Raw genomic sequence first — 27,320 nt, 5'->3', positions numbered from 1 at the left:
CCTATCTAAAATAACTGGTTAGACTATTAAGAGTGCAAAATGTTTACAGTGCTCATTATAATAAGAGGTTTTGCTGTAAAAGCAGTTCTAGTTTTTCCTATGCTGACAGGTGAGCAGTGTCACATGCTGAGAAAACACACACAACCTAAGTAAAACATGAACGCACAGGATGGTTTTCAGCTGCCGAGCGGGAACATAGTGTTCCACAGTGGGAGCTGAAAGTAATAGAAGGCTTTGTTTGAAGTGACCAACACATTTTTCACTGCTGACAGCGTCCCACAAACACACTTGTGAAGGACTCACATGTACAGATGAATTCCTGAACAAATCAGAAGCTGAAATTATCATGAGAAACCGTTCTTTGTTTCATTAGAGACTGAACAGATTCAACAAAGTGGGTGGAAAAAAGCAATGGCCGGGTAAGATCGTGAGATTTCTTGTTTCTTGTACTCTGAGTTTCACATGAAGGGGACGCTGCCTCACTTCAGCACCACGATATCAAGGGAGCACGATGTGAATTATTCAGAAGGGCCAAGGGAAGTGTGCAGTTATTCAGAGCTGGGAGCAGCTTCTAGCTTGGGACACAATGGAATATCTGTGTCAGTCCTTTCCCAGCATCAGCTCTTCTCTGAGCAGAAGTGAGGCGGTCTACAAGTGTGTCAAAGTGTGTTTGGGTGTATATTGGTATTGGTATACATAAAGGTGGTGCATTCATTTCAACTGGCTGGTTGAAAGCTAAAAAAAAAAGCTGCATCCTGCTGAGTTTTAGGTAGATAAATATTAGCATTTCACTTATTCAGCTAGAATATTTTTCTGAAAAGCACCAGTCTTCCCTTTTAGCTGACTAAACTTGGGAGTTTCACTGCATACTTTGGTATTGTGCCTCCATCTTCTACATATAATACACAAACAGGACACTGAGCTCACAAAAGCTTTTCATCCATTACTCTGAACGCTGTCTAGAGGGCCTTTCCTGGCAGAGAGGAAGTGACACATTTATGTCGGAGCCTGCAGTTACTCTTTACAAAACAACTGTAGCACAAAAAACAAGCAGCTTCTTTTCGTCCCTGAAAACAAAACCTGAGTGGACAAAAGCTCTGGTGAACTACATCATCATCTGTCATGCCCACCTTCTTCTTCCGCCGCTTGCCCAGGTTCTGCTTTGCAGCCAGCGAGCGGATGGCGCTGACCCACGGCTCGGCCATGCGTTTGATCCTCAGCATCATCCAGCGGAACTCCTCCCGTTGTGACATCATCCGGTAAAGCTCCTCGAAACTGGTCCGGATCTCCGCCTGCGTGGAAACGTGGACACAAGTGTGCTATTGCAAGCGCAAACAGCGACTGTAATCTGATAACGTGCGCGTGTAGGTCCACAGAAAACATGACCATCAAGTTACTTCTTTAAGATCTCTCATCAAAACAGTGATTATGTTCACTTTGTTATCTGCTTCACTTGTGTTTCTTCATGGCTGCTTGGTTCTCCTGCTGCAAGAAAATCCCAAAGCAATCTTTAAAATTTTATCTAATCTAATTCAGAATTTGCAATATTGCCTTCCAAGTTGCCAAAGGCTCGTTTTCTTGGAGTGAGCTCCACTAATACAAGATCCCAGCTCAACCCCAGCACTGTGTAGCTACGATTAAAAGGTTTATCCAAAGTGACTGAGTCTCGCATTGTATCTCCTTGGATCGGCAGATGGATTAAACGGATGGAGACAGAAAGGTGGAGCTGGTCTGCGGAATAGGGGGGTGGATGAATGACTGGTGAATCTGGGCTTTAATGTGCCCTATTTGTCCTATTTAAAAAATATATATATATATATATCTTATACAGTGAGTTATAAGTACATATAGTGAACTGAGAAAGCACTATACTGTAGTTATGGTTACGGGAACATCAGGTGCTGAAAGATTTGGAGCGCCAAGTGCTCCCTGTTACAAACAAATGTCTAAAGGGAGAAGAGGAAGAAGGCTTAACTGTGCAGGGTTTGATGATTCCCACAGAAGAGACATAAAAAGCACAAAGCAGGATCACTGCTACTTTTTTTCTGGGGGCACAGATTTCAAGAGACGGGACATCGTCATCAACTAAATGTTTAATAAAAAGGTTGTGAAGCAAAGCGGCTCATGCTGTGAAACGTCTATCTGCATGTTAGTAGTCTTGCCTCTGTTGTGAGACTGCTGACTAACTGCTAGTCCAGCTGAAGGATGGAAATGAACGTGAGGTCACAGACGGCCACGGAAAGGGAAATAGTGTAAACACATTCAAATATCACCCCGTCTCATCTGAATATGACGCTGAGCAGAGTAATGTGCTTTGTCACGTCTCCCTCCGCTCTCGTCTTTCTTTCCTTTTTCCCTCTTAACCCTCAACCAGTTACAGCAGATTGCTGCCCCTCCCTGAGCCTGGATCTGCAGGAAGTTTCTTCCCGTTAGAAGCCAGTTTTTCCTTCCCACTGTCTCCAAGTGCTGGTTTTCTCCAGAACGCTGAAGGGTCTTTCCCTTCCAGTATAAAGTGCCTTCAGGTGACTGTTGTTATAATTAGGTGCGATATAAACAAACCTGAATATAATTTTTAGGAAAAGAAGTGAAGCTGTGAGTGAGGCGGCGCTAGTGGGAGAAAGATAGAGTGCTAAGGAGAAACCACAGTGCCATTACTAGCTGCTAAGGTGGCTGAAACAAAGTTGTAGCGAGGCATTAGCATTCCTCATCACGACAGGAAATCGCTTGCACGGACTGAAGCTATTAAAATCTGTGCCTGAATTAAAAACTCCAAAGCCTGTCAAATGGCATGTCCCCGCTACTGATGGGTCAGTGCTGTTGATGCTTCCAGAGAGGGGGATGAAGAGCGCTTAATATCGATTCACCCAAAGCAGAGGAAAAGGCAGGGGGAAGATACAGTAGACTTTGTACAAGCCAGCAAGCAAGCTCTGTAAGTGGGATTTGACTGAGCTACTGCATTGGCACAGATGCAAGATCATTATTTCAGATTTGACCCATGGTTCCGTCACTCCGGCTTTCGTCTTCTAGAGGCTAAACATACCTCGATAGCATAAGCTATCATAAGCTATCGAGGTATGTTTACAGTTCAGCTCAGCCCGTTTGCTCATTCGCTGGCTCGATTTTACTTTGATTGGTTGTAAAGGCAGCTTGAAAAGCAAACATTTTAAAATGTTAGCTATTGGTGGACAGTTTTTATTGTTATGAGACTTACTTTCACCTGACTACCAGTTCATAGTATTTTAATGTATATTACTGTCTGCTCTGCGGCTAACGCTAAGCAACTGATATATAGTGCTGAAGAGAAAAAAAAGCATTTGCCTGCTTCCCAATTTCCTGTTTTTTGCATATGTATCACACTTATACATTTGACCACATGTGTGCTTAATTTTACTAGCCATTCATTTCAATAGAGCCCATCTGACACAATGAGGTCAGCTAAAAGCAACAGATCATCAGTATTGGTTCAGTAACTTGCCTGAGAGTACTTCGGCAACCATGCTGGAGCAGCCAGCGATCAAACCGCCAACGTTCTGTTTAACCGATGACCTGCTCTACCTCCTGAGATACAGCAACCCCTTATTTCTTAAAATGAAATATCCTATAAATGAAGCATAATGGAGTAGGTCTAAACATGTAAGGAAAATTAATGCTAATGATAAAACTTGCCATCACGCATACAAGCATCCATGAAATCCATTCAGTTAAATGGACCACAGCTATGGCATCTGTGTTGTAATGCGACACCCGAACAAGCCCGGCATAACGGTGCCTAATAGATATAGGCCAACCAAGTAGATTTTTTTTAATAGTGAGCAACTGCAACTGGTTACTCCCACACAAGCCTATTTTTATAACAACACGAGGGGTTAGTAGCGAGGGGAGACTATTATCTCTCCTGTCCGAGCAGTAGCTCGTGATGTGAGAGCCTCTGAAAGGTTCATCTCGAAGGGCAGCTGAAGTAGTTCAACGGTCCATTGTGTTTTCAGTTTACAGTTAACAGGAGATGTGTGCTGTTTTTCTCTCACCTGGCCTCTCTGGTCCATTTCTTCATTCAGGGTCTTGGCTCGCCAGGGCAGACGAGGACACCAGTTCTCCACCTACGGAAGAAGCCCAAAACACCTGTTCAGTTTACAGCTTTCTTTTTTTTTTTTTACCTTTTATCAGACATCCACTGGAACCGTGAGACACACACACACACACACACACACACACACACACACACACACACACACACACACACACACAGAAATGTCAATATACACACTTTGAGTACATTAGCACAACTCTTCACTTTACCAGAGATGTAAATGGACCCTGCTGCTGTTCACTGTTGCTAAACTTGGCCTACTAAATGCCAAGAAGCAACTGCAGGAATCCTCTCAAGTTCATATATATGTGATTATATAACACTTTTCTTCAGCTCTTTGCATTAGATAGCAACTCAAGACAATTTAAAATACTCCTCTTAGAAAGCATTTAATGGATTGGCTGTATGTTTTCAGCATCATTACTGCTTTACATTCTCGACATGACGGTTGTGCTACTGTTCCTCCATTTTTAGAGGTAGAAGCCTTGGCCTTCAAGCTCACCTTCTTCAGGAAAACAAAATTCCACTGTACATTTAAGCTGCGGCCATTCCTGCCATTACAAAAGTAGTTTTCCTTAATTCTCCGTCTGCCTGTGTCACTTACTGTTTTCATCCGGCTTTTCACAGATTATACACCAGTGCTAAACTTTACTTCAACCATTTAAGCAAGCTTCCCCCTCGTCCCCACCAATTATTTATTTCATACATGAAACAAACTAACAACAAGAAGAAAAGCACTGGACCAAAAAGAAAATGAAAAATGCAAGAAACTATTACTTTGTCTGACTTTCTGTTAGAAACCACACGCCTCACAAGGTTCAGAGTGCATTCACACCCATTCAAACAGCATGTCCTTCAACATAAACAAAGGGTTAAACAGCAGGTGGGTGTGGCTTCTGTGTTCACGCCAACAACTGTCTGAACATATGAAGCAGATACAACTGCTTCATATGCAGGTACGCTGGTGTGATCTAGGTGGTAAATTCTAGCTCGCAGATGAGTGGCTCCTGTTTGATGACATATATATAATAATAATAATCAGGGCTCGCAAAATCGCTAGCCCGACGTCCCGGGGCTAGCGATTTTTCCCAGTCGGGCTACCAAAATCTATCTCTGCCCTGCCCGTCGGGCTATCGTAGAAAGGAAAAATATATGTCAATGTTTTTGCATTCTTTCGGAAATGTAGCTGGGTAATTATGTCATTGGCATCGGTGAGCCACTGTCAATATGTGACATATTGAAATCGCGTTCGAATTTGCGCTTGTTTTTTGCTTTCACTTTGCAATCGCGCGAACTGTGTATAGAGAGCGACAGCACTGATTGGTGAGTGATGATAATTTGCGCACCAATTCCTCTGACATCGTCTTATCAATCGTTAGCTTACTATGCAAACATGACAAGTGAAATCTTCCGCAGCAAGCTTAAACATATGAGAGGTTGATCGCGCAGAGAATCGCTGAGCGTTATGTGAGTGCGTGTGTAAAAGCAGCAGGATATATATTTTAGTTATGCTGAGCCAGGGTGAAGAAGTGACAGCCAAAGAAAAGCTTACCACAAAACGGAAAAGTTATGACAAAGCAGACTATAAGGCAAAAAGAAAGTGCAGCTTTATGGTTTCATGGACAAAAGAATTTCTGTGGCTGCAATATGACGAGCTATATAACCAGGGGTGCACATAAGTGGTCCGCAGGTGCGCATTCGCTGTCAAAATAAAAAACGCGCACAAGATAAGAAGTTGCAACGCGTGTTTGCGTACATAGGATTTTCTGAAGGAGGACAGACATTTGTTTAGAACTCTTAAAGATGTCGAAGAAGTAAGCTTCCTTAAGCAATTACTTTGGTTTTCCTCCACCTCCAAAGAAATGTCAGAAGGAGTCCGAACCACAAAAGAAGCGCGTATTCTCGGAAAAGTGGTTGCAGGAGGTGAGCTGGCTTCAAACAAATGATGAACGCACAGAGATGTGGTGTGGAATGTGCCGTAAAAATCCCACTCTAGCGGACAAAAACAGTGCCGTTTATATGGACGCAAACGCGCGTTGCAGCAACTTATCTGGTGCGCGTCTTTTATTTTGACAGCGAATGCGCACATGCGGACCACTTATGTGCACCCGTGTAAATAACATAATGTTCTGCCGGGTGTGTTGTTGGTTTTCCCTCGATTTCTGAGTTGACAAGCGCCTTTGTTACTGGGACCAGTCATTTTAAGAAAGGCCCCCATTAGAACCCCTGAGAAATGCAAGAAATGCATTATTGCTCAGTCTGCAATATCTTTCCCAGAACAAACACCAATTGCAAATAACATACTAAAAATAAACCTGAAAATCAGTTTAAAACAGCGTACTATGTTGCAAAGAGTGAACTACCACTGGCAAAATTTAGCAGTCTTTGCAAACTTCAAAAAGCAAATGGCCTAGATCTTGGTTCCACTTTCCTCTTACCCGTGACTTCAGTGGAAATTTCAAATTCAGGATCTGACACAGACTGATTCATGTTCTACACAGTTCTTACAAGTTCATAGAAATTTCTGTTCAATTAGAACCAAGTATTTGAGTTGATGATTGTAATTTTTATACAATGTTGTAATTTGTTTTTCAACAATTTTTTGATTAATGTTTTGTTTCCTTTACAATATTACACTTTAATGTATAATATTGTAAAGGAAACAAAACAGGAAACAAAACATCAATCAAAAAATTGCTCTCTTTTTTATTTGGGCTACTTAAATTTATTTTGGGCTACCAAAAACTGAAGAGTCCCTGCCCGAAGGGCTACCAGGGATTTTGAAATTTTGCGAGCCCTGATAATAATAATAATAATAATAATAATGGATTGCATTTATATAGCGCTTTTCAGGACCCTCAAAGCGCTTTACAATACCACTATTGATTCACTCTCACATTCATACACTGGTGAAGGTTGTACTGGTGACTACAGTTGTAGCCACAGCTGCCCTGGGGCAGACTGACAGAAGCGAGGCTGCCATATCGCGCCATCGGCCCCTCTGGCCATTACCAGTAGGCGGTAGGTGAAGTGCCCAAGGACACAACGACCGAGACTGTCCGAGCCGAGGCTCGAACCGGCAACCTTCCGATTACAAGACGAACTCCCAACTCTTGAGCCACGATTGCCCCTATATATGTTAACACCTCAGGGCAGGGATTTGGTCTTCTTCATCCAAAACAGCCACATCTTGCTGTACGCTGTGTTCGTGAGCCGCTGTTTACTTTTAATGATGTCTTCCTGTTTATTTTAGCTAGGGAGATATGTTCTAGTTTTTTGGTTTGGTACTTGATAATATGTGAGGGCCATTGAAGGTTTAAAAATATAAATAAAAATAATCAATTAAGGGGGGGAAAAGCAAGAAAAACCCCACAAATGTAAAAGACTAATGGCCAAACTTGTGAGGACAAAAAACAAGACTTTATAAGGAAAAAAATCTTAAACTTAAAAAGGAAAATCCCTGTTTTCCAAGAACAAATTCACAAGTTTATGAGAAAAGATTCTAAAATTTAGAATTGCGTTTTGATCATGTAGATTTATGACTTGTTGGATGATTTTTTTGGGTGCGTGTGCGTCCCATATGACCCTTATGGACCACTGATTTGTTTGTTGTTTTGGCCCACTTCAATCTACTTTTTAACTCCTCTAGCTTTGTAAATTTACTTTCATACAAACACAACATATATCAACATATCAAGGAGTTGTCCCTGGGGCTGTTTGGGGAAGAGGCCTGGTTTTCGTGCTGTGTCTCTGCCCTCCATAGATGAGGGAAAAGTACCCAACTGTTACCGCTAGAGCAACACACGGGTCTGTAAGTAGGTGAAGGTGGGACACAGCCACACAGCTGAGGATTTGGCTGATGCTGAACAACTTCCACTCTGACTGCAGTCTCCATATTCCATCCTGTTCGTACGCCTGATTTAAATCACTTCTTCTTTCTCAGCAATTGCTTCTGCAGTTCCTTCCTCTTTTCTTCATCCGTTTGTACATACAGATGTTTATGGAGAAGTGAAGTTTAATTGTGCATTTTGCTTGTCTTGGCAAAATTTGGCTCTGTACAAGTTACGAGTGTTTACTGTCAATCAGCAACACACCACCATTAGCTAAACCCTGACCTTCTCCCGCTGACACCCATCAGGATGCGCTGCCCCTTTGCAAGGTTAATGCAGCGCTTGACACGTATGAATTATACATGGTAAAGGGTGTATGATCCGAGCTTGAATTTTTTTTTTCCTCTTAGCTAAGAAGAACTGTAAGACTAGAGGTGAAAAGTGAAGGATGTTAGCTTAGCACAGAGTCTTTATAAATTCTGACAAATATTTCTGTTTGCTTCCTGCTTCCATGAATAGAAAGACGAGGTTTCTCTCAAACCTAATGGATTCCACTAATGTCCATCTCGCTTCTATTCCCATACCGACCAAGCCAGGCTTTCTGCCTTCTTTACCAGTCGACCGCTCTCAGCTCATATACAAAATTCATAAGAGGCTGCTGACGTCTCTGAATCTGAAATCCTACTTTTCCCAAAAATCTAACGCCTCAAAACAAAACAAACATGGAAGAGCTCTCTAGTGGAAGCTCAATTTCCAACTTTAGAATTAGTTGATGAAACAAATTTAAGGCAAACTCGTCCGAGAGAAACGAAAGGCTCGCTGATCAAACGTAATCAGCTGCTGTGATCTGCGGAAGATCTTTGAAATGAGAAATCACAGCAGAAGTTTTATGTGAAGCAAAGCTGGGTTTTTTTAGTTTAGTTTTTTGTTTTTTTTTGGGGGGGGGGGGGGGGGGGGGGCAAGACTTTAATTAGAATTAAGGAAAAGATTAGCTCTGTCGCCACAAAACGAGTACATGTCCGTGTTTGGGGCAAAGATAAATCATGCAAAAAAATTGAAGGTCTGAAAGTGTCCCTTGAAGGAACTCGTCAATAATGAATAATCCCTCCACCGTGGCTTTTTCCCCCAATTTGCCAGGACTGAAGTGAAGTTATTCTGAATCTCTCTTCATATGCTGCAAACTCATCCCTTGAAGGAGTGCCTCGCACATTACCACATCACCCCCCTCTCCAGCTTCCCACTGAATCATCTCCTCGTTCTCCCTCACCGTCCTCCTCAACACACTAATTTGCTCTCATGAAAAATGAAATCCCCCTTTTACCTCTACTTATTTTTAGCACTTCATTCTTTTGTGATCACTCTCAGTTTGCAGGAATGTTGTCAGGCCACTCTGGGTATGCAGTATCCATTTTTTACTGGTTGTCTGAGGTTTTTTGCAGCTCTTATCGTACTTATTGAATCCAAAGAGAACAAAACCAAAGCACAAACCAAAAATACACCGCAGAAAGAGACCATGCAAGCAGCGGGAAAAGAGATCAAGCAACTGCAGGTTTCTGAAAAGAATGTAGACTCTTCATTCTTCGAATATACGCAAAAAACAAGAATGTTTCATCACAACGTTCTTCTGCTTTTAAGGGAACCTGTTATGCATTTCCTTATTTTACGCTGTTTCAAAGCTGGATGTTAAACCTGCAATGCCAAGCGAATCCTATTTGATACATGAGCTTTGAGACCTCTACATCATTGTGATTGTTCTGACTTTTTCAGACATATATACAATAATAGTAATAATACATATAGGGCTGGGCGATATGGCCTAAAATTCATATCGCGATATAATTTGAAGCACGTGCGGTAACGATATATATCGCGATATATTCTTTTTTTCTGTATATTTTCCACACTATAAGGCACACTTAAAATCCTTTAATTTTCTCAAAAATCGAGAGTTTGCCTTATGTATGAATTCTGGTTGTGCTTACTGACCTCGAACCAATTTCTGCGTGCAGAAATCTGTTAAAAAATGTTTTAGTACAACTTTGGTAAGCCGCACTGCTTGATGGATTGTCAGAGCATTACGGCTGCCGTAGTGAGGAGCCTTGCAGAGTAATCTGGGTCCAAAACTCCGTCCGCTTCAGGTCCCAAAGTCAAACAAACACTAAGAGTTAAAAACGGTCTAAATTCTTTCATCTTTAATAAAATGATCAGCATTGCTGCTTTATCGGGTGTAACAATTAAGTTTAACATCCATGCATCCATGAAAACAGAATTTATTAAATTTAATGAAGTTAGAAGTTAACAGGAAGTTAGCTCGCTAGTTTCCACCTAAACATTTCATACCATGTTCTGACTGAGAGATTTTTGAAACTAATTAAAACGTACAGCTCTGCTACCACTTCCAACATAAATGAAGACAGAAAACTAAACAGCAGTGGCATTTGCAGGGTTACTGAAGTTGGATTACCTGGTATATAATGATGTGCTATGTGATTGCTAGCGACACAGCTATGTTAGCATAATATTAGCATAGTGAAGCTGGAGGATGAACGCCACCTTTTTTTCCACTCATTAAAAGTTAACGTGAGGGATTCTGGTGGTCAGGGACAAATGCAATCGTATAGCAGGATGCTATACACGGGCCAAACTTCAGTCAGGAGAACAACTGAGATTATTCATCCACAATACGAGGTTGGTTATTAATATACTGCAACAACATGGGAATAGAGCAGCTGCGAGAGAATTCAACATTAATGAATCAATGTTACGGAAGTGGAGGAAGCGCAGTTTTTGGCTTTCCCCATATTTCAAAAGTGCTTAATCTCTTTGCTATGACTGTCGCCTGGCATAATTTGCAGATGATAATGGTTGTAGCCGCTGCGATGCTTTCGACCAAAACAGGCGCAGCTTGATGACATCATCAACATGCGCTATCGCGATAGAGCGGTATAGTCAAAATCTCTATCGTTGGCCAAATTTATATCGTTTCTATCGTATATCGTTTATATCGCCCACCCCTAAATACATATTATAATATTCAAATAAGACACAAGCACTTGCTACAGTGAGGAATACTTGTTGCACAAAAATGCTGAATGTAGCAAACATGAAACAAATGAAAACAAATTAAAACTAAAATTTTTGTTTTGCTTTATTTGTCAGTAACCACATTAGATATTTCATTTCAGGCTGTAAATAATGAAGCTGGCTCATCTACAAGGAGCCCCAGTGAGCCAAACGCTCAGAGTGTTTTAGAGACTGCTCTAAAAGACTCTGTTTCAGGCAACTTTCTTTACTTTCAGCTCTGTAGCTCTGCAGTTGCTTCACTAAAAAAATAAAATAACATAAAATAAAATAAATCTGCCCAGAATGCTAATTTAACTAGCATTTCAAATATAAATGCTATTTTAATTTCAGTTAATTTTGTTATACCAGCACAATATAAAATAAAACTTACTTGATTGGTTTACATTCAGTTTATAACAAGCACATTTTCCTTAATGATTAGGTATTTGAACAAATAAGCCTTTGATTTTATATATTTCAGTTACATTTTACAAAAAAATTATTGCTTCATGTTTACTGAGGTTGAAAAATCATTTTTAGTGCTGTTTCAGATGGGAAGAACTGGGGGGTTGTGCCATGAGCCAATGTAAACTAAATAAGGATTATTTTGATCTGTGAATCATGCCAAGCTATGCTGGTACAGTCCAATAATAAAAACAGAAGGCTGGAAATAGGTTCACATATTTTTTAAAGACAGGAAAATGAGTAACTAATTTATCATTTTATATAGTTGGTAGAAAAGCACTGCATTTAAAGGAAAACTGTTTTTATTTACCCAGGTAACAATCTCTTTTTAAAAAGTGACTGGGCGATAAGGAAATGAAACAATTACGCGAAAAAATGAAACAGCCAGTGAATGATTACAGTATGCGGCTCATATGCATCTACTTCAACTTTTAAACTGACTGAACACAAGAAACCAGTTAAAACAATTACACCATGTTTAGCAGCGTATTTAAAAACTGTTCTGCTCGGTGGACAAACATTTATAAAATAATATGAGGATGAAGGTGATTTCTACTCATTTCTGCTTTTTACATCTGAAGGTAGGCAGATTAAAAGAAAGGAGACAGTTACATATAAAAGCCAACTAATGAGAAAACATGCAGACACACAGAGACGGACACTTAGCAGCATACAGAGAACAGTGGCGTATCTGAGGTCCAATGGTGTATCTGCCATCAATAAACGCAAAGCCTGTATATAAATGGTAAACAGTAACCAGCTTGTTAAGATGCTGGTCAGGCGCTCATACACCAGTGCTGCTTTTGCCATGTTGATTTTGTACCACATGAAAAGTAATCATGACGATGTAATACAATCAGTCTTTTTTATCTACATTTATTAACACAAAAAAGGATTTACCTCGCTGAGGTAGATGAAGAAGGAGCAGGTGGATCCATCCACGCCGTAGTTGGCGTAGCAGCCGTCAGAGCGCCACATCTCCTTCATCCACTGAGAAAGAGGAGAAGACAAATGTGAGACGGGCATACTGACCCAACATAAACTTTAATGTCACACGTATATTGTAAGAGCCACAGACTGTATATAAAAGACCTCCACTGCTGAAACTACAGTGATCTGAATGAGAGGGTGATATGTTTGAGAGCAGCCTTACTAACTTTGTGGCAACTAGGGCTGCCACGATTAGTCGACTAGTCACGATTACATCGACTATCAAAATTGTCGACGACTGATTTAATAGTTGAAGATGGCAGCACTGCATGTACAAGGATGCCAGCTGCCGTTAAACCCCGAAGAAGAAGAAGCTCTGTCCCAGAATTCATAGCGCAGCCCAGCTCAGTTTCCAACAATGGCGGCAGCTAGTTAGTCCTAATATTACTCTTATTATTCTTTCTGGGTCACAAAATAAACGTTTAGCATATTTTCAGGCGAGAATGTAGCTGTGTAAACCTCAAATATCTGCTCGGTTTATCAAGACACCACATATTTTCAAAAGCGCTCCGCCGTTTTCGGAGACGTCTGTTACCCACTAGCTCGATAACTAGCTGGGGGCAAGGCTCACTAGAGCCCGTGAGAACACCGGACTCCCGGCAAATCGTTTTCAAACCCACTGCCGTCTTTCGCTACTCAGGTTAAACATATATAAGTGACTTAGATAACTTAAAAATGTTACTGTTTGGCTTTTTTCAGTGTTTTATTTGTTCCTGAGTAAATCGGTTTGGCTGAGATTAAAGTTATAGTTTTTACACAGCTGAATAAACGTCAAGCAGACAACTGATTATCAGAAGTGTGAGATGCTCGATAATATACTCCGGTGTCCTGTTATATTTTAGATAGCAAGGAGTTTATTAAACTTCACCGAAACAATCTGCAAATTTCATTAAAATTTAATAAACTATCAACTTGTCTTTATTTTTAGTTAGCACATACCTTAAACACTTAAAGCTGTAAGCTAATGATAGTTATATAAGAGCAGATGCATGCTGGTGCAATAAGCTGTACGTCCAATGGATGCATGATCTGATTAGTCGACTAATCGCAAAAATAATCGGTGACTAGTCGACTATCAAAATAATCGTTTGTGGCAGCCCTAGTGGCAACTTTCATGTGTGACTGAGTGGAAATCCGTCAATGTGAAAATGTCATTCTTCACTGAAATGGAAGAATGTAGAATGTCCTCAATAAAATGTGTGGAAAGCCGGGATTGATGGAGACTCTGGATGTGGACTGCGATGAGAAACTCTTCTTCTAATTTGATGTCCGGGGGGCAGATTTCTGTGGCACTGGCATTTCTGTGGAGGTGGAAGGGCTGCTGAGCTGAGATGTGGACTGACAGCTATCCTGCTCGTAGGCTCCAATACGTCATGCATGCTGATTTGCAGTAACCTAAGGGAGCAGCGCACTGGCAAACAGAAAATCGACTATTCAAAGCGCTTCATAGTTGGGAGAACTGGCAGATGGGCTCGGAGTCGTTTGGAAGGCAAATGCATAGAGATTGCGTTACTTTAAACAATGACCAAAAAGAGTTCTGTGAGTAGGAGAAAATGTATTTTTCAGATGTTTTACTCATGTGAAATGCCAGTTTACTGAATTTTGATCCCTTTTCTGAAAGGAAAAAGGAGTTCATGTGCAGCACTCGTGTAGATGGTGTATGTGTAAGGAAAGCTTTGGCATTTCCTCAGGCCAAGTTGGAAATTCTAACAGTACAAATGGAAGATTAGGATTGGCTGAGCAGATGGTGTGTATGATAGTCCCCCATCAGCTTGAGGGACACAGACTCGCCAACACACAGACAAAAAACAAAACAAGACAATGGACAAGCATATGTACAGCATGTGTTATGCGTTTTATTTGGGTGTATGCACCTGTGTCTGCCAGTACCCGTCTGCCCCAGAATTAAACCTGGCTGTCATCTGCTCATCCGGCCTGCAGGTACTGTACAGCAGCGTCATGTGGGAGTTTTGGGAAGTATGCATTCACAACAGCAGTGATGTGTTAGCAGTGTAAAAGTGAAGGCAGCAGTGTGCCATCACAGACTGATTTAACTAGATAGATAGAAAGCACTTTCTTATTCCCAGCTCCATCTCTTCAATCTCAGACTGTACTAGAGTAGCTATGCATGAGTTCTGCTTCGAAATAATCCTTTTTTGCTTTATGATGGACCTTGGTCCAGCCCCCTCATTTCATCCACTGTTTAAAACAAGTCATTTAAACAAACTTTCTTCTCTTTGGTTGCCACTTGCAAACAGGTCTGAACAGCAGGTGGGTGGGGTAAATGTGCTCAGGTCGGGCTGTGTGTCAGAGATGAACATATTAGGGATATCATCTCTTGGTGATGTCATACAGAGTCAAGAGTGAACAAAAATAGTCAAACTGTGTGACGTTTGAGCCAAAAGACTTCACACACCTCACAGCTTACTCACACGTTGTTGTGTTCCTAAAACCATCATGAACCATCTTTGCTCTGCCGCAGGGCCCATTATCCTCCGTTTCCATGATAGGGACTCTCTTCTATCAGAACCGCCATTAGGTTTTTTTTTTAGCAATTTGAGTGACAGTAGTTCGTCTGCTTGATCCGACCAGACGGGCCAGCCTTTGGTCCATCAATGAGTCTTGGCCCCATGACCCTGTCAGTTTTTCACAACTTTTCCTTCCTTGGACCACTTTTGATAGATACTGACCATTTCTGACTGGGAACACCCCACAAAAACTGCAGATTTTGAGACCTAGTCGTCTACCCATCACAGTTTGGCTCCTTGTCAAACTGGCTCAAATCCTTACAGTTGCCCATTTTTTGTGCTTCTAACACTCCCTAATACATCGCCCCCATGAACAGGTGCTATGATGAAGAGATAATCAGTTATTCATGTCACCTGTCAGTCATAATGTTATGCCCGGTATCTAAACACACTGTATATACGTCATATAAGATAACATATAAGTTATCTTGTGCAAAGGATTTAAGACAAAGATGAACTTCACTGCATAACATCCTGAGTTCAAACTAAAACTTGTTGTTATGTGTCTGAAGTCGTTGGACGCCTTGGAAAATAATATTTAGCTGTCCTGTGTACACCAGATAATTGACTAATTAACCGATTTAATTGCACTCAGCCACCAAAAAATGCAAAGAACTCAGCTTATCAGGCTTTAGCTTCACTGACTGTGCAGGCAAGATAATTAGGTTCACACCAGATGAAAAGCATCCTCCTTCAGGACTTTAGGGGCTCTGCACTTTTGTAATAAGAGATCTTATTACAACTACATATATGCACTGAGTAATTTAATGCAAACAACTATTAAAACTGAGTAGCAGTTATCCCAGTCTATCTTGTGATCCAGGCAAATTTACAGAAACAGGCTCTGAGGTATGTTTTCTCTCCTTTTGTTAGCGAGTCTGAAGCGTTACCTCATTAACAGCAACGTGTTTATAACATATGACAGATTAAAAACGTAGAGCACAGACTACAAGGCTCATTATATACGAGATGACTGATGTTGTGTGGTGCTGAAAAGAAGCTGAGGGAATCGGTTGCGATCGGTGTGACGTGTGGGTTACATAAATGGTTCTTCAGTGCATCACCATTTCAATCTAGAAAACAGCACCATTACTAACTGACCTCAAATACCTGGGCCACCCATAAATTAACACACAGGTAGGTATGCAGAATGTAACCTGTGCCTCTTAAGGCCATGATCTGGCAGGAAACACTGAGAGTATTCACAGGAATACTCCACAGGCTACTTTTAAATAATAATAAAAATACTACAGGAACATTAATAAAGATTACGTAGTACTTTTTTTTTTCTTACACTAGTGGTCAAAAAATGTGCAATATAGATTTTATTGAAATTCATCATGAATCACATTAAATGTAACGCAAACACCTCCAGTATGGATAAAACTAGTGTCGCATCTGTTTGTTTCAAAGTTTGTTACCAGGTTCACCGACACTGCTGCTATCGATTATTCAATCGATTAATCTAATAAGAGATACTTTCGTTTTATTAATGAGCATTAATAAATAATAAAAAAAGAGAAAAAACACAGGTCAAATTCAAAATGAGCTGCTCATTGGTTTCCATTACGGAAATCGCAATGTTTTTTCTTTTAACTGTGAGAAAAACCCCAAACAAAAAAAAAGTACCTTTACTCAGCCGTCTTGGAAGGCTTTATGAGTTTTTGTGTTAAAGAGTTTGTGTCTGTAAGCCTTTAAAAGAGAACGTGATGGCTGCAATGTAGAAAAGCGAGCATATCAGCATTTTAAGGTCTGCCCTGTGCTATGATGCAAAGTTTTTGTGCTGATGAAAATAAGGCGTTATGATGGTGTACATGTTAATTAATGTCCAGCCTAACAAACTTCAGACCTGCAGCTCAGAGTTTTATTGGCCCTAAAATTACACCTTTTATTTTTATATTTTGAATATTAATGCAATTTAATAAACTAATTAACGCCCCTGCATCAACTCTTTTTGTCAACTGTCCATGTAAAAGCTATAAGCCAGATGCTGGTTATGTTTTGTAGATTACACTGTCATTTGTTTTCTTTTCTGTTTGCTATGAATTTCTCCAGGCAGTTCTCCTTTCAGTAGCTCGTCTTTCACATGTTTCAAACCTCCTTTTCACAGCTGTGCTCAGAGAGTGGGATGGAGAGGCCTGTTTTTAATGTGTGTTTGCATGTTTGATTCACCTTGAGCTTGCCCTCGCAGTGAGGGAAACCATCCAAAGGCGGCAGCTCGCACTTCTCCTGGGCTCCATTTAGGAGGTCTGGATAAAGAGAAAGAGAGAGAAACTAAATCAATAAGGTCGAGTCAGTCAGCTCCAGAATTCTTTATCTGTCTGCGTGGGGGTTTTTTTTGTTTTGTTTTACTGGATACATCACTATTACACTGGATATAATAGAGACACAAATATTAACATCTGCAGTTCACACTGATGGTCTGAATTGTGAGGGGAAATGGAGCATGTGTGGAGTACACAAAGCCCACACACAACCGTGTCACACATTTATCTTTCTAGCTCCAATCACACTGTCAACACCTTCTTTATTCCCCCTTCTGTCGACTGCTAACTAGTTTACATTATAATACTTACAATAAACATGTACTATGTAGGTCATTAGGGCTATTGTGTGCGACTGCCTACATTCTGAATGACCTATCAGATGTCTTTACAACACACAAACAATTTTAAATGCAAACACGTGGATACAAAATCTTGTTTTTATTTTTGATCTTGTTGATGTTTATCCACTACTTCTTATCCTTAGGCTGTAATAACTGGCATTGCAATTGCAACAATTTCTGCTACTGCTATTCTGCAGAACATGATGGTAGCTGTGACAATACAAGTTTAAACAGATGCTAAGTGATACAAGAAAGAAAGCAGTAAAGATACAAAAGAGTGTAGGAATTGTTTAGATGTGATGCTCCACGGACTAGAAGCATCATATAATAAGGAAGCAATAACAAACAATGTTTAAATTCAAAAAGCTTTGCTTTGGTTAAATGTCACCTCTTGTGCTTCTCCTTATTTTCTGTCACATATAGTAGTTAACAATCATTAAACCTTCCCAAAATGAGGTGGGTGTGTGAAAAACTCCCTTTTAACAGAAAGAAACATCCAGCAGGACCAGGCTCGGGGAAGGGCAAACATCTGCTACGACCTGCTGGCGGTGTGGCAAGGGAGAAGACACAGGGGCAATGGCAGTTTTATTTATACAACACTGAATCCTCCAGCCTACATGTCAAAGCATCCTTGGGCAACATGCTGAACCCTTGAGCTGCCCCGTCTTAAGGTGCTTACAAAGACAGGACTGCAGAATGTGTGTGACTTTGTGAGTGAAGCTTGTGGTAACAAGCCAGTAACCAGCTGTTCAGGCCTTTTCTGTACAAAAGGTGGCCAATCAGAAGAAAGATGGCTGAAAGTGAGCTTGTTTCAAGCTGAGTGTCTGCACCAAGGCCCAGGATAACAAACTAGGATTATTACGAACCATGGTCTATGCAAAGGTACCTTTGTAGAGTCCAATGTAAACATCAAACTGGAAAGGAGGGCCCACAAAGGTACTTTAAAGTTATTTTCTGCAAATCGAAGACAACAGCATCTGTTTGACGACTCGAGAGCTTCGTCTTTGTGTCTGTAATTTCAAAGTAGGAACTCATCACATTGTTTCACTTGAAACTTGATTAAGACAGACCAGCGAATAAGAAAAAGACCTGAAAGTGCTTTGAGGCTGTGCGTTAAAAGAATTTGCCACAAGATGAAGTTGTACTCGCTCCTGCTCCAAATAAAACAAGAGATCACAAGGGTTGATTTTTACTTTAACCTAAACTGGAAGTTTTGCACAAGTATTTATGCCCATGACATGAGTCATCAGACAATGTGACAAGAATTGCATTAGACCTATTGCGCAGTGTGAAATGAAATAAAATTACACAATCATCCCAGTGCAGAACACTCTCAGCACTTTATGTCTGGATGTCTTTTGAATTTGCAAATGGAGACTGGCCATTACCCTGCGGTCAGGGATGATGGTCATCCGATAGCATCACCTTCGGCTCTGTAGTCTTAACTCCATAAAAACGAAAAACCACACAGGGGCAAGAGCTGCACCAGCTGAAGCTGCAGTGATGCAAACAGTAGAAGAAGAATAAAAACCAGAAACCGCAGTTGGAGGAGAGAGCTCCTGTGAGATCTCCTCCACACTGATTTGAATGTCCCTGCAGGATTAACGTGCATGGCCCGTACGGCTCCCAGTCTTATAATCATCTTTTCTGATATTGTCATTCAGAGTCATCATCCGCCCTGACCTTTAGTGCCAGGATATAAATAATGGAAGGCAAATGGATAAAAAGCTCAGAGGTGAATGCCAGGCTGACGTAATGAGTTTGCGAGTGGTGTTTTAAGAGGAGGCTGCGTGCCGTTATGGAGGCGTATGCATGGAGCTAATCAGCAGCTCCAGCAGTGGGTCAGGCTTCTGTGGGTGGAAAGGGGGAAGGCGGAGTAGAGGCTCAGTTTATTTGCACTGACAAATTGCCGCAATAAACAACTGCTATCAATAACTTTCTCTCTGTCTACCTCTTTCTGTTGCTCAGTGTGTGTTTTCAGAGGAATGAGCGTCATCATATCAAAGAACACCTCAACAGTTAGATGCAGATCTACAGAAATTTTACATTCGTTGCCTTAGTCATTACCCAGGAATGCAAAAGAGGAGGTTTCGAGTACGCAACAGATTTGAACCGGTCGAGTCAGCATGACATACCATTAGCTTCTTTTCAGGTTTGCGTTTTATCTTCTGTAAGCTATTAACCAATAAAATGCTTGTTGGCAGTAAAGCTGAGTGCTTGGCTATAAAGGTGGTGTGTTTTTAATTATTCCCCATTTTCTCTCTTTAAGCAAACTTCCTCTCTTACTGCAGTCCCAATTCACCATCCACATATACACGCTGGTTGCAGCTATCCACCGCCATGCTGCTATGTTTGGATGCAGAGGTCTATACACCAGGGTTGTCATGATCCTGGAATTTTAAACTTGATATCAATACTGGAAAATATTTATTAAAATATGGCAAAGAAGTCAAATCTCAAAAAAGTTAACAATCAGCAACACAAAGATGGAAATGAAAAAGACAAAGTAGCACAGAAGAGCAGCGTTTGATCTGGACACAAGTGACGGAGGACTATCTGGTAGAACTTTGGCAAGCTCATCCGAGCCTTTTCGATGTGTGTGTGTGTGTGTGTGTGTGTGTGTGTGTGTGTGTGTGTGTGTGTGTGTGTGTGTGTGTGTGTGTGTGTGTGTGTGTAAGACAGAGAGGGAGAGCAAGAAACAGATTTTGTGTTATAAAATCTGTCTCTTGCACTGTGCATCCATACCACTTCATGTTATGGACGCACAGTGTGAGCACTCGGGTTGCATCAGAGCATGGGGCTGTATAGTGTGAGACCCTGCATCGTGACCTACGAACTTCTAACCCCTGCTATTCAACCGCTATCTGCTTAAGCAGATCTGACCAATAAGACTGTGGCATTTGATAACAAGTGCACTCATAGGTAAAAACATGTCACAGTAATGAATGTATAAATAGTAAAATAATGCTATTTTACCTCGACACACAGCAAGATGCTAGTGTGGGTCAATTGGCTCATCATTGCTTGTTGTCAACTTCACGTCCCCTCCCCTTAGTTATGCTGTATTATAATAAAGTAATTATAATAAAGATAATAATTATAACCCAGAGCGCTCCCTGACAAATACTGAACTGGTAACGATATACAGTAACTATACTCAGGTAGAAGTGAAATTGAAACTACATATTTTCATGTCAAAATGTTTGTCTTACTTTCACCATAACAGTCATGGAATAAACCTTTTTTATTGACAGATTTCCTTTAGCTTCTTTTCTTGCAATGTTGTGCTGGGAAAAACTATAGAAAGTAAAAACTGACAAGATTACTCTGGCATCCAAACCAGTTTACTATCCTGTCAAATCCTGACTTGAAATAAAAGCCACAGATGAGTCACTTGACTCAAAGTCCCTTCTCCTCAGTACTGTGGTTCATCAATGTCAAACTTTAACTTGGGCAATCTACACACACACAAAAATAACAACACGATCAATGCTGTACAGTAGCAGTAGCTGCAATCATTTGCAGTGGAACAGATTTAACACTCACACAGTTTAGGACAGCACAACACAATCACATACAATAAATATCATTTTCAACATCCGTCGATGTTGAAGTTCATCATCAGCCAATGATAGCCTTGATTTACTGCCAGAACAGCCACTCAGCCTTCAAGAAGCTTAAAAGAAGAAATACCTGATTGTGATATGTCAACGTTAGTAATGTTGGTAATGGTGATACACCACAAAACAACTTCTGATCTTATGAAATGTCATTCTGCTGATAAGATTTGACATTTCTTTCATACACACCCGAAGTGCAGGACAGAAATTGGGTGCTTTCCATAAGAACGTGTCAGAACCCAAAGACAGACGCCCCTAGAGAAAGTTAGTGGGGCTCAGACACCAAAACAGCAGTCAGAAAGACTATCACACAAACAGATTCACTGTTTGGACTCCGTTACCACCCCCGATAAGGAAATGATTACCACGATTCCTGCAGAGGTACAACAGCAAACCAGTCGGAATAACAGTTCTTTGTCTTGGGCCGACTAATTACACCAAAAACATTATTTCTTACAGTAATCTTGAAGCACAATGCACAAGATTTTTTTGGCAATTCATGTGAAGTTACTGCTCTGCAGAAAACTGAGGGAAGCTGTGGGAGGCCTGAGAGCCACTCTAGTATCTCACAAAAGATGGACACAATCAAAACCTCTTCTTGTTTCTGAGAACAGCAGGAGCTGAGCAACAAACAGCCAGAGTAAGGTTTGGCCTTCTATAAATGAATAATGGAGGCCGGACCTGTCTGAACTATTAAACATTAGATGGCCATAGAAACACAACCATAAAGAGATAGAGATATAAGATATATGCCAGTAAGATGCTTGTGTGTTATGAGTTAAGGTTATAGCACTGTGCGTTACGTTACTGATAAGTTATCAGATGTACTTTGGAACAAAGTAGTTCTTCCAGATGCTGTAAGAGTCTCCTTGACTGCACTGAAGTATGTAGGGTGTTTATTTTGCTTTTGGCCTAAACTCACCATGAGAATCAAGCTTTCTTCATAATGACAGTGTAGGATTGGAGAGCCACTGATTTATCGGCTGATATCAGCATTTGCATAATTAGCATAATGGCCCATAAAAGAAAATTTATGCACTTTGTGGAAATCTGTTTATGTTTAATTTGTCACAATAAAGAAAAAATTATTGGCTGACCCATCAGAATATCATATTTTGAAATCACCAAATATCAGTCCTGGTTTTAAAATACTTAAATCTCAAGGTTGGAACAAATGCTAATATTACATCATGTCCTATAGCGATGCCCTTGCCCTTACAATGAAGCTAAATTTCTATTTTTTTTAAATAACTTTTATTAAAATATGCAATCACTATAAACTAATTCCCCTTACTATTTCACATACCAGAGTTACAACTTAATGACATCTTATGAAAGCAAAGCAAAAAATGAGGAAAGCAAATAAGAGAAAAATGAAAAATAAGAGAGCTGTAGCTCTCAAACCCATGGGGAGGATCACACTTGTGTGAAACATCTGGGCTACGTTTGAAATGTATCTTGTTCTTTTCATCGTTCTTCTTTATTTCCTTTGAGTTCCCTGCTCTTCTGTAAATCACAGTCTACTGACTGTTTGTATTGAATAAGCTAAACAAATGTGACTTGTGATTTGCTATTTGGTGACAGGGCCATCTTGTGCAGCACACAAGATGGATGGATGGAATGACAGGAACTTGCACAGAGCGAGTTCCTGTCATTCTATCCACCCAGTCAGTCTGCCAACCAACCCAACAGACCAACCAAGCAAACAGCCGAAGAGGCAGCCTGTCATTCAGCCAGTTGGTCAGCAAGCGCCAACGCCACCAGGCAAATCTTCTCTCCTAGCTGTAATGAAGTGGAAGAAGCCGTTTCCAAAGACGACCTAAATATAGTTCCTTTCATGATCAAACGTAGAAGAGGTGGTGCCGCCTCAAAAGGAGCAATTTCCTAGTTATTCACCTCTGCTACGCCAGGGATGTTTAGGTCGGACAAAATGACCTGCTTCACAGAGAACCACGATCATTTTCAGCACAAATCATCTACTGCTGCACATTAAAGCTGGGAAACGCATGGCCGAAGCAACCCCGCCCGGCACGGTGTCGAGGTGCATCAGCAGGGCCTTTACTGACCAGAAAAGAAATAAAGAAATTCTCATGTAGAAATAAGCCTCACAGTTCCTAGCTGTCATGCAGCTTGACGCTGAATCAGATGATGTGAAGCATGACTGATGTCTATAAGCGGCAATTTGAGGTGAAAAGCCAAGCAGCAAACCACACCTCAGTCTAGTGTACACAAAACAGAGGCAGGGAAGAGGAAACCATGCATGGAGCTTAAAACAACAAACTCCTTTAAAGAGTATTCCAAGAACAACCCACAAAGCTGTTTCTAGGAAACAACCTGGCTTATTTCTAACAGAAACAAGCAACCCTGTGAGGGATGGCTATACAAACAGAGAGCTGATGGTAGAACTGCTAGAAACAAAAAAACAAACATACTATCATTTTTACTTTTGCTTTTAAAATAAAAGTGGTATGTTAGATATGTAAATAGTTAATGAGTTAACCAGAAAAAGTCAGTTAAAGCTGTCATCAAGTATTCTGGTAATTCATAACATAATTATGTATCCACGTTAATAAAATTTTCTTGAACGTGAGCATATTATGTATATTTTCCCCTCCTTTCTTTATACAGAGACTCTACTAGAGTTGCTTTGCATGATTCACAGTTCAAAAATATTCATTATTTCATAGACAGCAGTTTTAACTCCGCCCCCATACAAGACTATACCTCCCAACCAAGCCTGCTTTCTTCTGATTGGCTAAACCTTGCAGGAAATGGTGGGTGTGTCAGGCCAAAATAAAGGTTACACTTTTGTACCCTTTGTAGTGAAAATGAATCCCAAAAAGGATTTATTTGATCTAGATTTTTTCTCACAATAATAAAAATACAGAGAACCAGAGGAAGAAAACAGATGAGATCACTCCACCTTGCATAAGATACACAAGAGCTCACAGCACTGAGGTCACCATTAGCCAGCTCCCAGCACACAGTGTTGGCCATCTGAGAGCCCTTAAATAGCATCATCTCTGAACAATATGTGATATTACACACAAACACACACAGAGGGTTTTTCTTCCGTTCCCTGTCCCAGTGTGTATGTGTGTCCAAGTCCATGAGGTAATCTGACATTTGACAACTCCAGAACTGGATTGAAGACATCTGGTTTCTGTTATATGTGGTTTCTGTTATTCTCTGTATCCATCTCACTCTCAATGATTTCCCTCTCAGGCGTTCCTAACTAAAAACCCTCAGATAACGTGACATGTGCCAAGGCCCTGCTTTAATGGCATAATTTGGTCAGTGGGACTCAAATAAGTCACCAAATTGACTAGAATGCAAAAGAGAAGGGCTGTGCAAGTGCAAGACAGTAAGAATCTAACTCTCAACAATACAATTAGCTAAACAAAGACGCTGGAGCAATGAGCAATTTTAAAGCACATGATGCGTTAACTGTCACCATGGTGACAACTGAGATAAAAGCTTGAAAAATAAAAATGAAAAAAATAAATTACAGAGGGGAGAAGTGCAGCATATCCTTATCGCCGTGTCCTCTGATCCACTCGCTTAGAAACACTAATTTTAGATGCACTTTGCGAAAGGAAGCAGAGGTATCAGCGAGGGTACATCTCAGCAGCAGCTCATCAATTAGACACGAGGAAGGCTGACGAGCACAGTCACCAAAGAGAATCGACAGCTGTGCAGGTGGAGAGATCAGCGACTGTCATCAGGGAGTGCTACGAACAAGTTCAACTTAGCTCGACTCTCATTGGCTCGCCTGGCTTCACACAAACCCTATCATAAAGCTGATTATCCACCACCTCCTGTTAACAGTGCTTCTGCTCTTCACTTTTAACTCAGCTGTAAGCTGTCTACTTGGGTTCAAGTGCAGAGTTAAAGTTCAAGTTAACGTAAACTTTAGGAAAAAATAAACACTGACTGAAACGGTACAAAATAATAATACTAATGTCCTTAGTTTTTTTTTTTGTTTTTTTTTAAATATGGTCAAATTTACCAAGACAACAAGCACAAAGATGCGTATGTTTATGGAGACTACACCAGTGTTCAGTGAATTCTAAATCTAAATGCAATAAAAAACATTAAAAAAATAAAACCTCTGGCACAGGATATACCAAATACACATTCATTCACATTATTAAACAAAATGTTGTATTAATTATTAAAGCAGAAAATGCCAGAAACACAAAAGTTTAAGCCTAACTTTTGAGTACACTGTAAAATTTGATGCATTTTTTTATAAACTGTGTAAACTCACTGCCTCAAAGAAAAATTGACAAAAAATACAATGATAATCAACGCATAGGTAGGACAAGGCAGCTTAATATTATCTTGAGATTGCTTGCTTAAGTAAAAAAGCTAAACAAATGTAGGTAGAGATTTACCTACATTTGTTGTACACAAGCTTTTCTTCATGTGTAACGAGCTCAGTGTTTGCTCAATTTTTTCAATGTCTCATATAGGAAATTATGTTTTATTAAAAGCTTATTAATAACCCAGAATAACACAGAGAGGTAGGCAATTAACTGCTACATGAGCCCTAGCTATGTTGGCGAAACATTTACACTCTCAGCAACACAAACTTTGGAAACCACAACATTCATACACTAAATACACAACTGAAGTAATAATTACATCACTCCAAAATGTAAAAAATGTAAACATTAGGATTATAGAAGGTTTACGGACAGCTTTTGCGTTTACAGTGTTTGTGTATATTGTAAAACTTGACCTGCAACCCTTAAATGAAACTCCCAAAAGTTACTGAAAGCCATTTCTTTAGGCCAGGCTGCCACCTGAAGGGACCACAGCAGGGTAACACACACACACCAGAGGGGCTTCCCAATACGAGGCGGCACGTGTTTGGAAGTGGTCAAAACACATGTGTCTCTCTGCCTTTGGTCCACACAAGTGTTCCACTGCAAAGTCCTGGAGGCTAAAAAAACCAAATCCAAATTTCCCCATGTAACCCCAACATCCAGCCCACACCAAGTTTCCTATTACTCTCCCTTCCTCTGTTGCACAGAACAGAAACTCTGTCTGTAATCAATCCCTCTTTTGTGCTTGAGCAATCTGATCGGTTCGCTGTTCCCTCCGAAAATAGAGGACGATGCCGATTTTGCACCAAAAGCGACACAAGGACACACGGCTGCCAGAAAGCTGTGATTAGCTCTCATCATTGCTGAGCTATGACTAATGTTCCACTGCTGATTTCTACCAATTGTGGTTAGAGGGGCAAGGCTGTGAAGACTGGCTTGTGTCTTCAAAGAATTCACTGTTTTGATGACAGATTTTAAACAGACCTGAGAAACTAGACTAAAAATAGCAGCAAGTTTATTGCAGATGTTCCATTTCCTCTGCAAGGCCTGAAACCTTGAATTGTTTCTGACCAAGTGCTGGACACATGCACTCTCTGCGACCGGTGTTACAATGCAAGATACGGCCTTAGAGGAAGGGAGCTGCACGATGCAGGAAAATATGCAGAGAATTTGGTTTCCTGTCGTATGTGGATGGGTGTCTAAACATGCAACCCGAATATGAACAAGCACGGGCGATAATGCAGTCGTCAGTCTCTGTGTGAAAAAGGATTGTATTGCATCAGCTCTGCGTTCATGTGCGCCTGCTGCTCTGTTCTGTCATCTGGATCCTGAAAAATTTGCAGCTGCAGTGAATGAAAACTGGAGTGAGTGTGTGTGTTTATCCGTCTATTAAAAAATAAATAAAAAAAAAAATATATATAAAATATGCCTGGGGAAATGGTTGATATTTGGTGGAAGGAGTCAAAGCACATTATATTCCTGTAGGGCCGGAGCAGCGGCTTGAACCAGCAGAGCAGCAAAACTGGCACAGAGGAAGAGGATGTAGGGGGGGAAGAGAGAGGGCAGCATACAAAGAGGGGAAAAGAAAAAAACATGGAGCATGAAGAGACTGAAGGTAAACAAGAGGGACGAGAATTAGAAATGGTGAAAGCAGAAAAATATGGTATGGCGTTTTGGACCTAACACACCGTTAAACTCTCAGTGTTTGTCAGATTTCATAATTAGCAGATTCCCTGCAAACAGTCACTGGGCAGAAAAAAAGAAAAAGAGGGAAGTCGTAAGATGAGAGACGAAAACA

The 27,320-nt window shown here is 40.6% G+C and overlaps 1 protein-coding gene across 2 annotated transcripts in view; it reads right to left on the bottom strand.

The window, feature by feature from the left end:
* The window catches only part of mgat5 (alpha-1,6-mannosylglycoprotein 6-beta-N-acetylglucosaminyltransferase), a 111,701-nt gene that overhangs the window by 53,300 nt on the left and 31,081 nt on the right, over nucleotides 1-27,320 (bottom strand). For both annotated transcript variants that reach the window (XM_084921602.1, XM_084921603.1), the window contains exons 4-7: nucleotides 17,136-17,212; nucleotides 12,346-12,435; nucleotides 4,026-4,097; nucleotides 1,131-1,292 (exon numbers count right to left, since the gene is read on the bottom strand). In XM_084921602.1, coding sequence (XP_084777728.1) covers nucleotides 1,131-1,292; nucleotides 4,026-4,097; nucleotides 12,346-12,435; nucleotides 17,136-17,212 — 401 coding nt within the window. The remainder of the gene's footprint in view (nucleotides 1-1,130; nucleotides 1,293-4,025; nucleotides 4,098-12,345; nucleotides 12,436-17,135; nucleotides 17,213-27,320) is intronic.

Source organism: Perissodus microlepis, chromosome 23, assembly GCF_051167445.1.
Source record: "Perissodus microlepis isolate ML-2025 ecotype Zambia chromosome 23, ASM5116744v1, whole genome shotgun sequence".
Classification (NCBI taxonomy): Eukaryota; Metazoa; Chordata; class Actinopteri; order Cichliformes; family Cichlidae; genus Perissodus; species Perissodus microlepis.
Note: the sequence above shows the minus strand (reverse complement) of the source record. Positions and strands in the feature narration are given on the sequence as shown.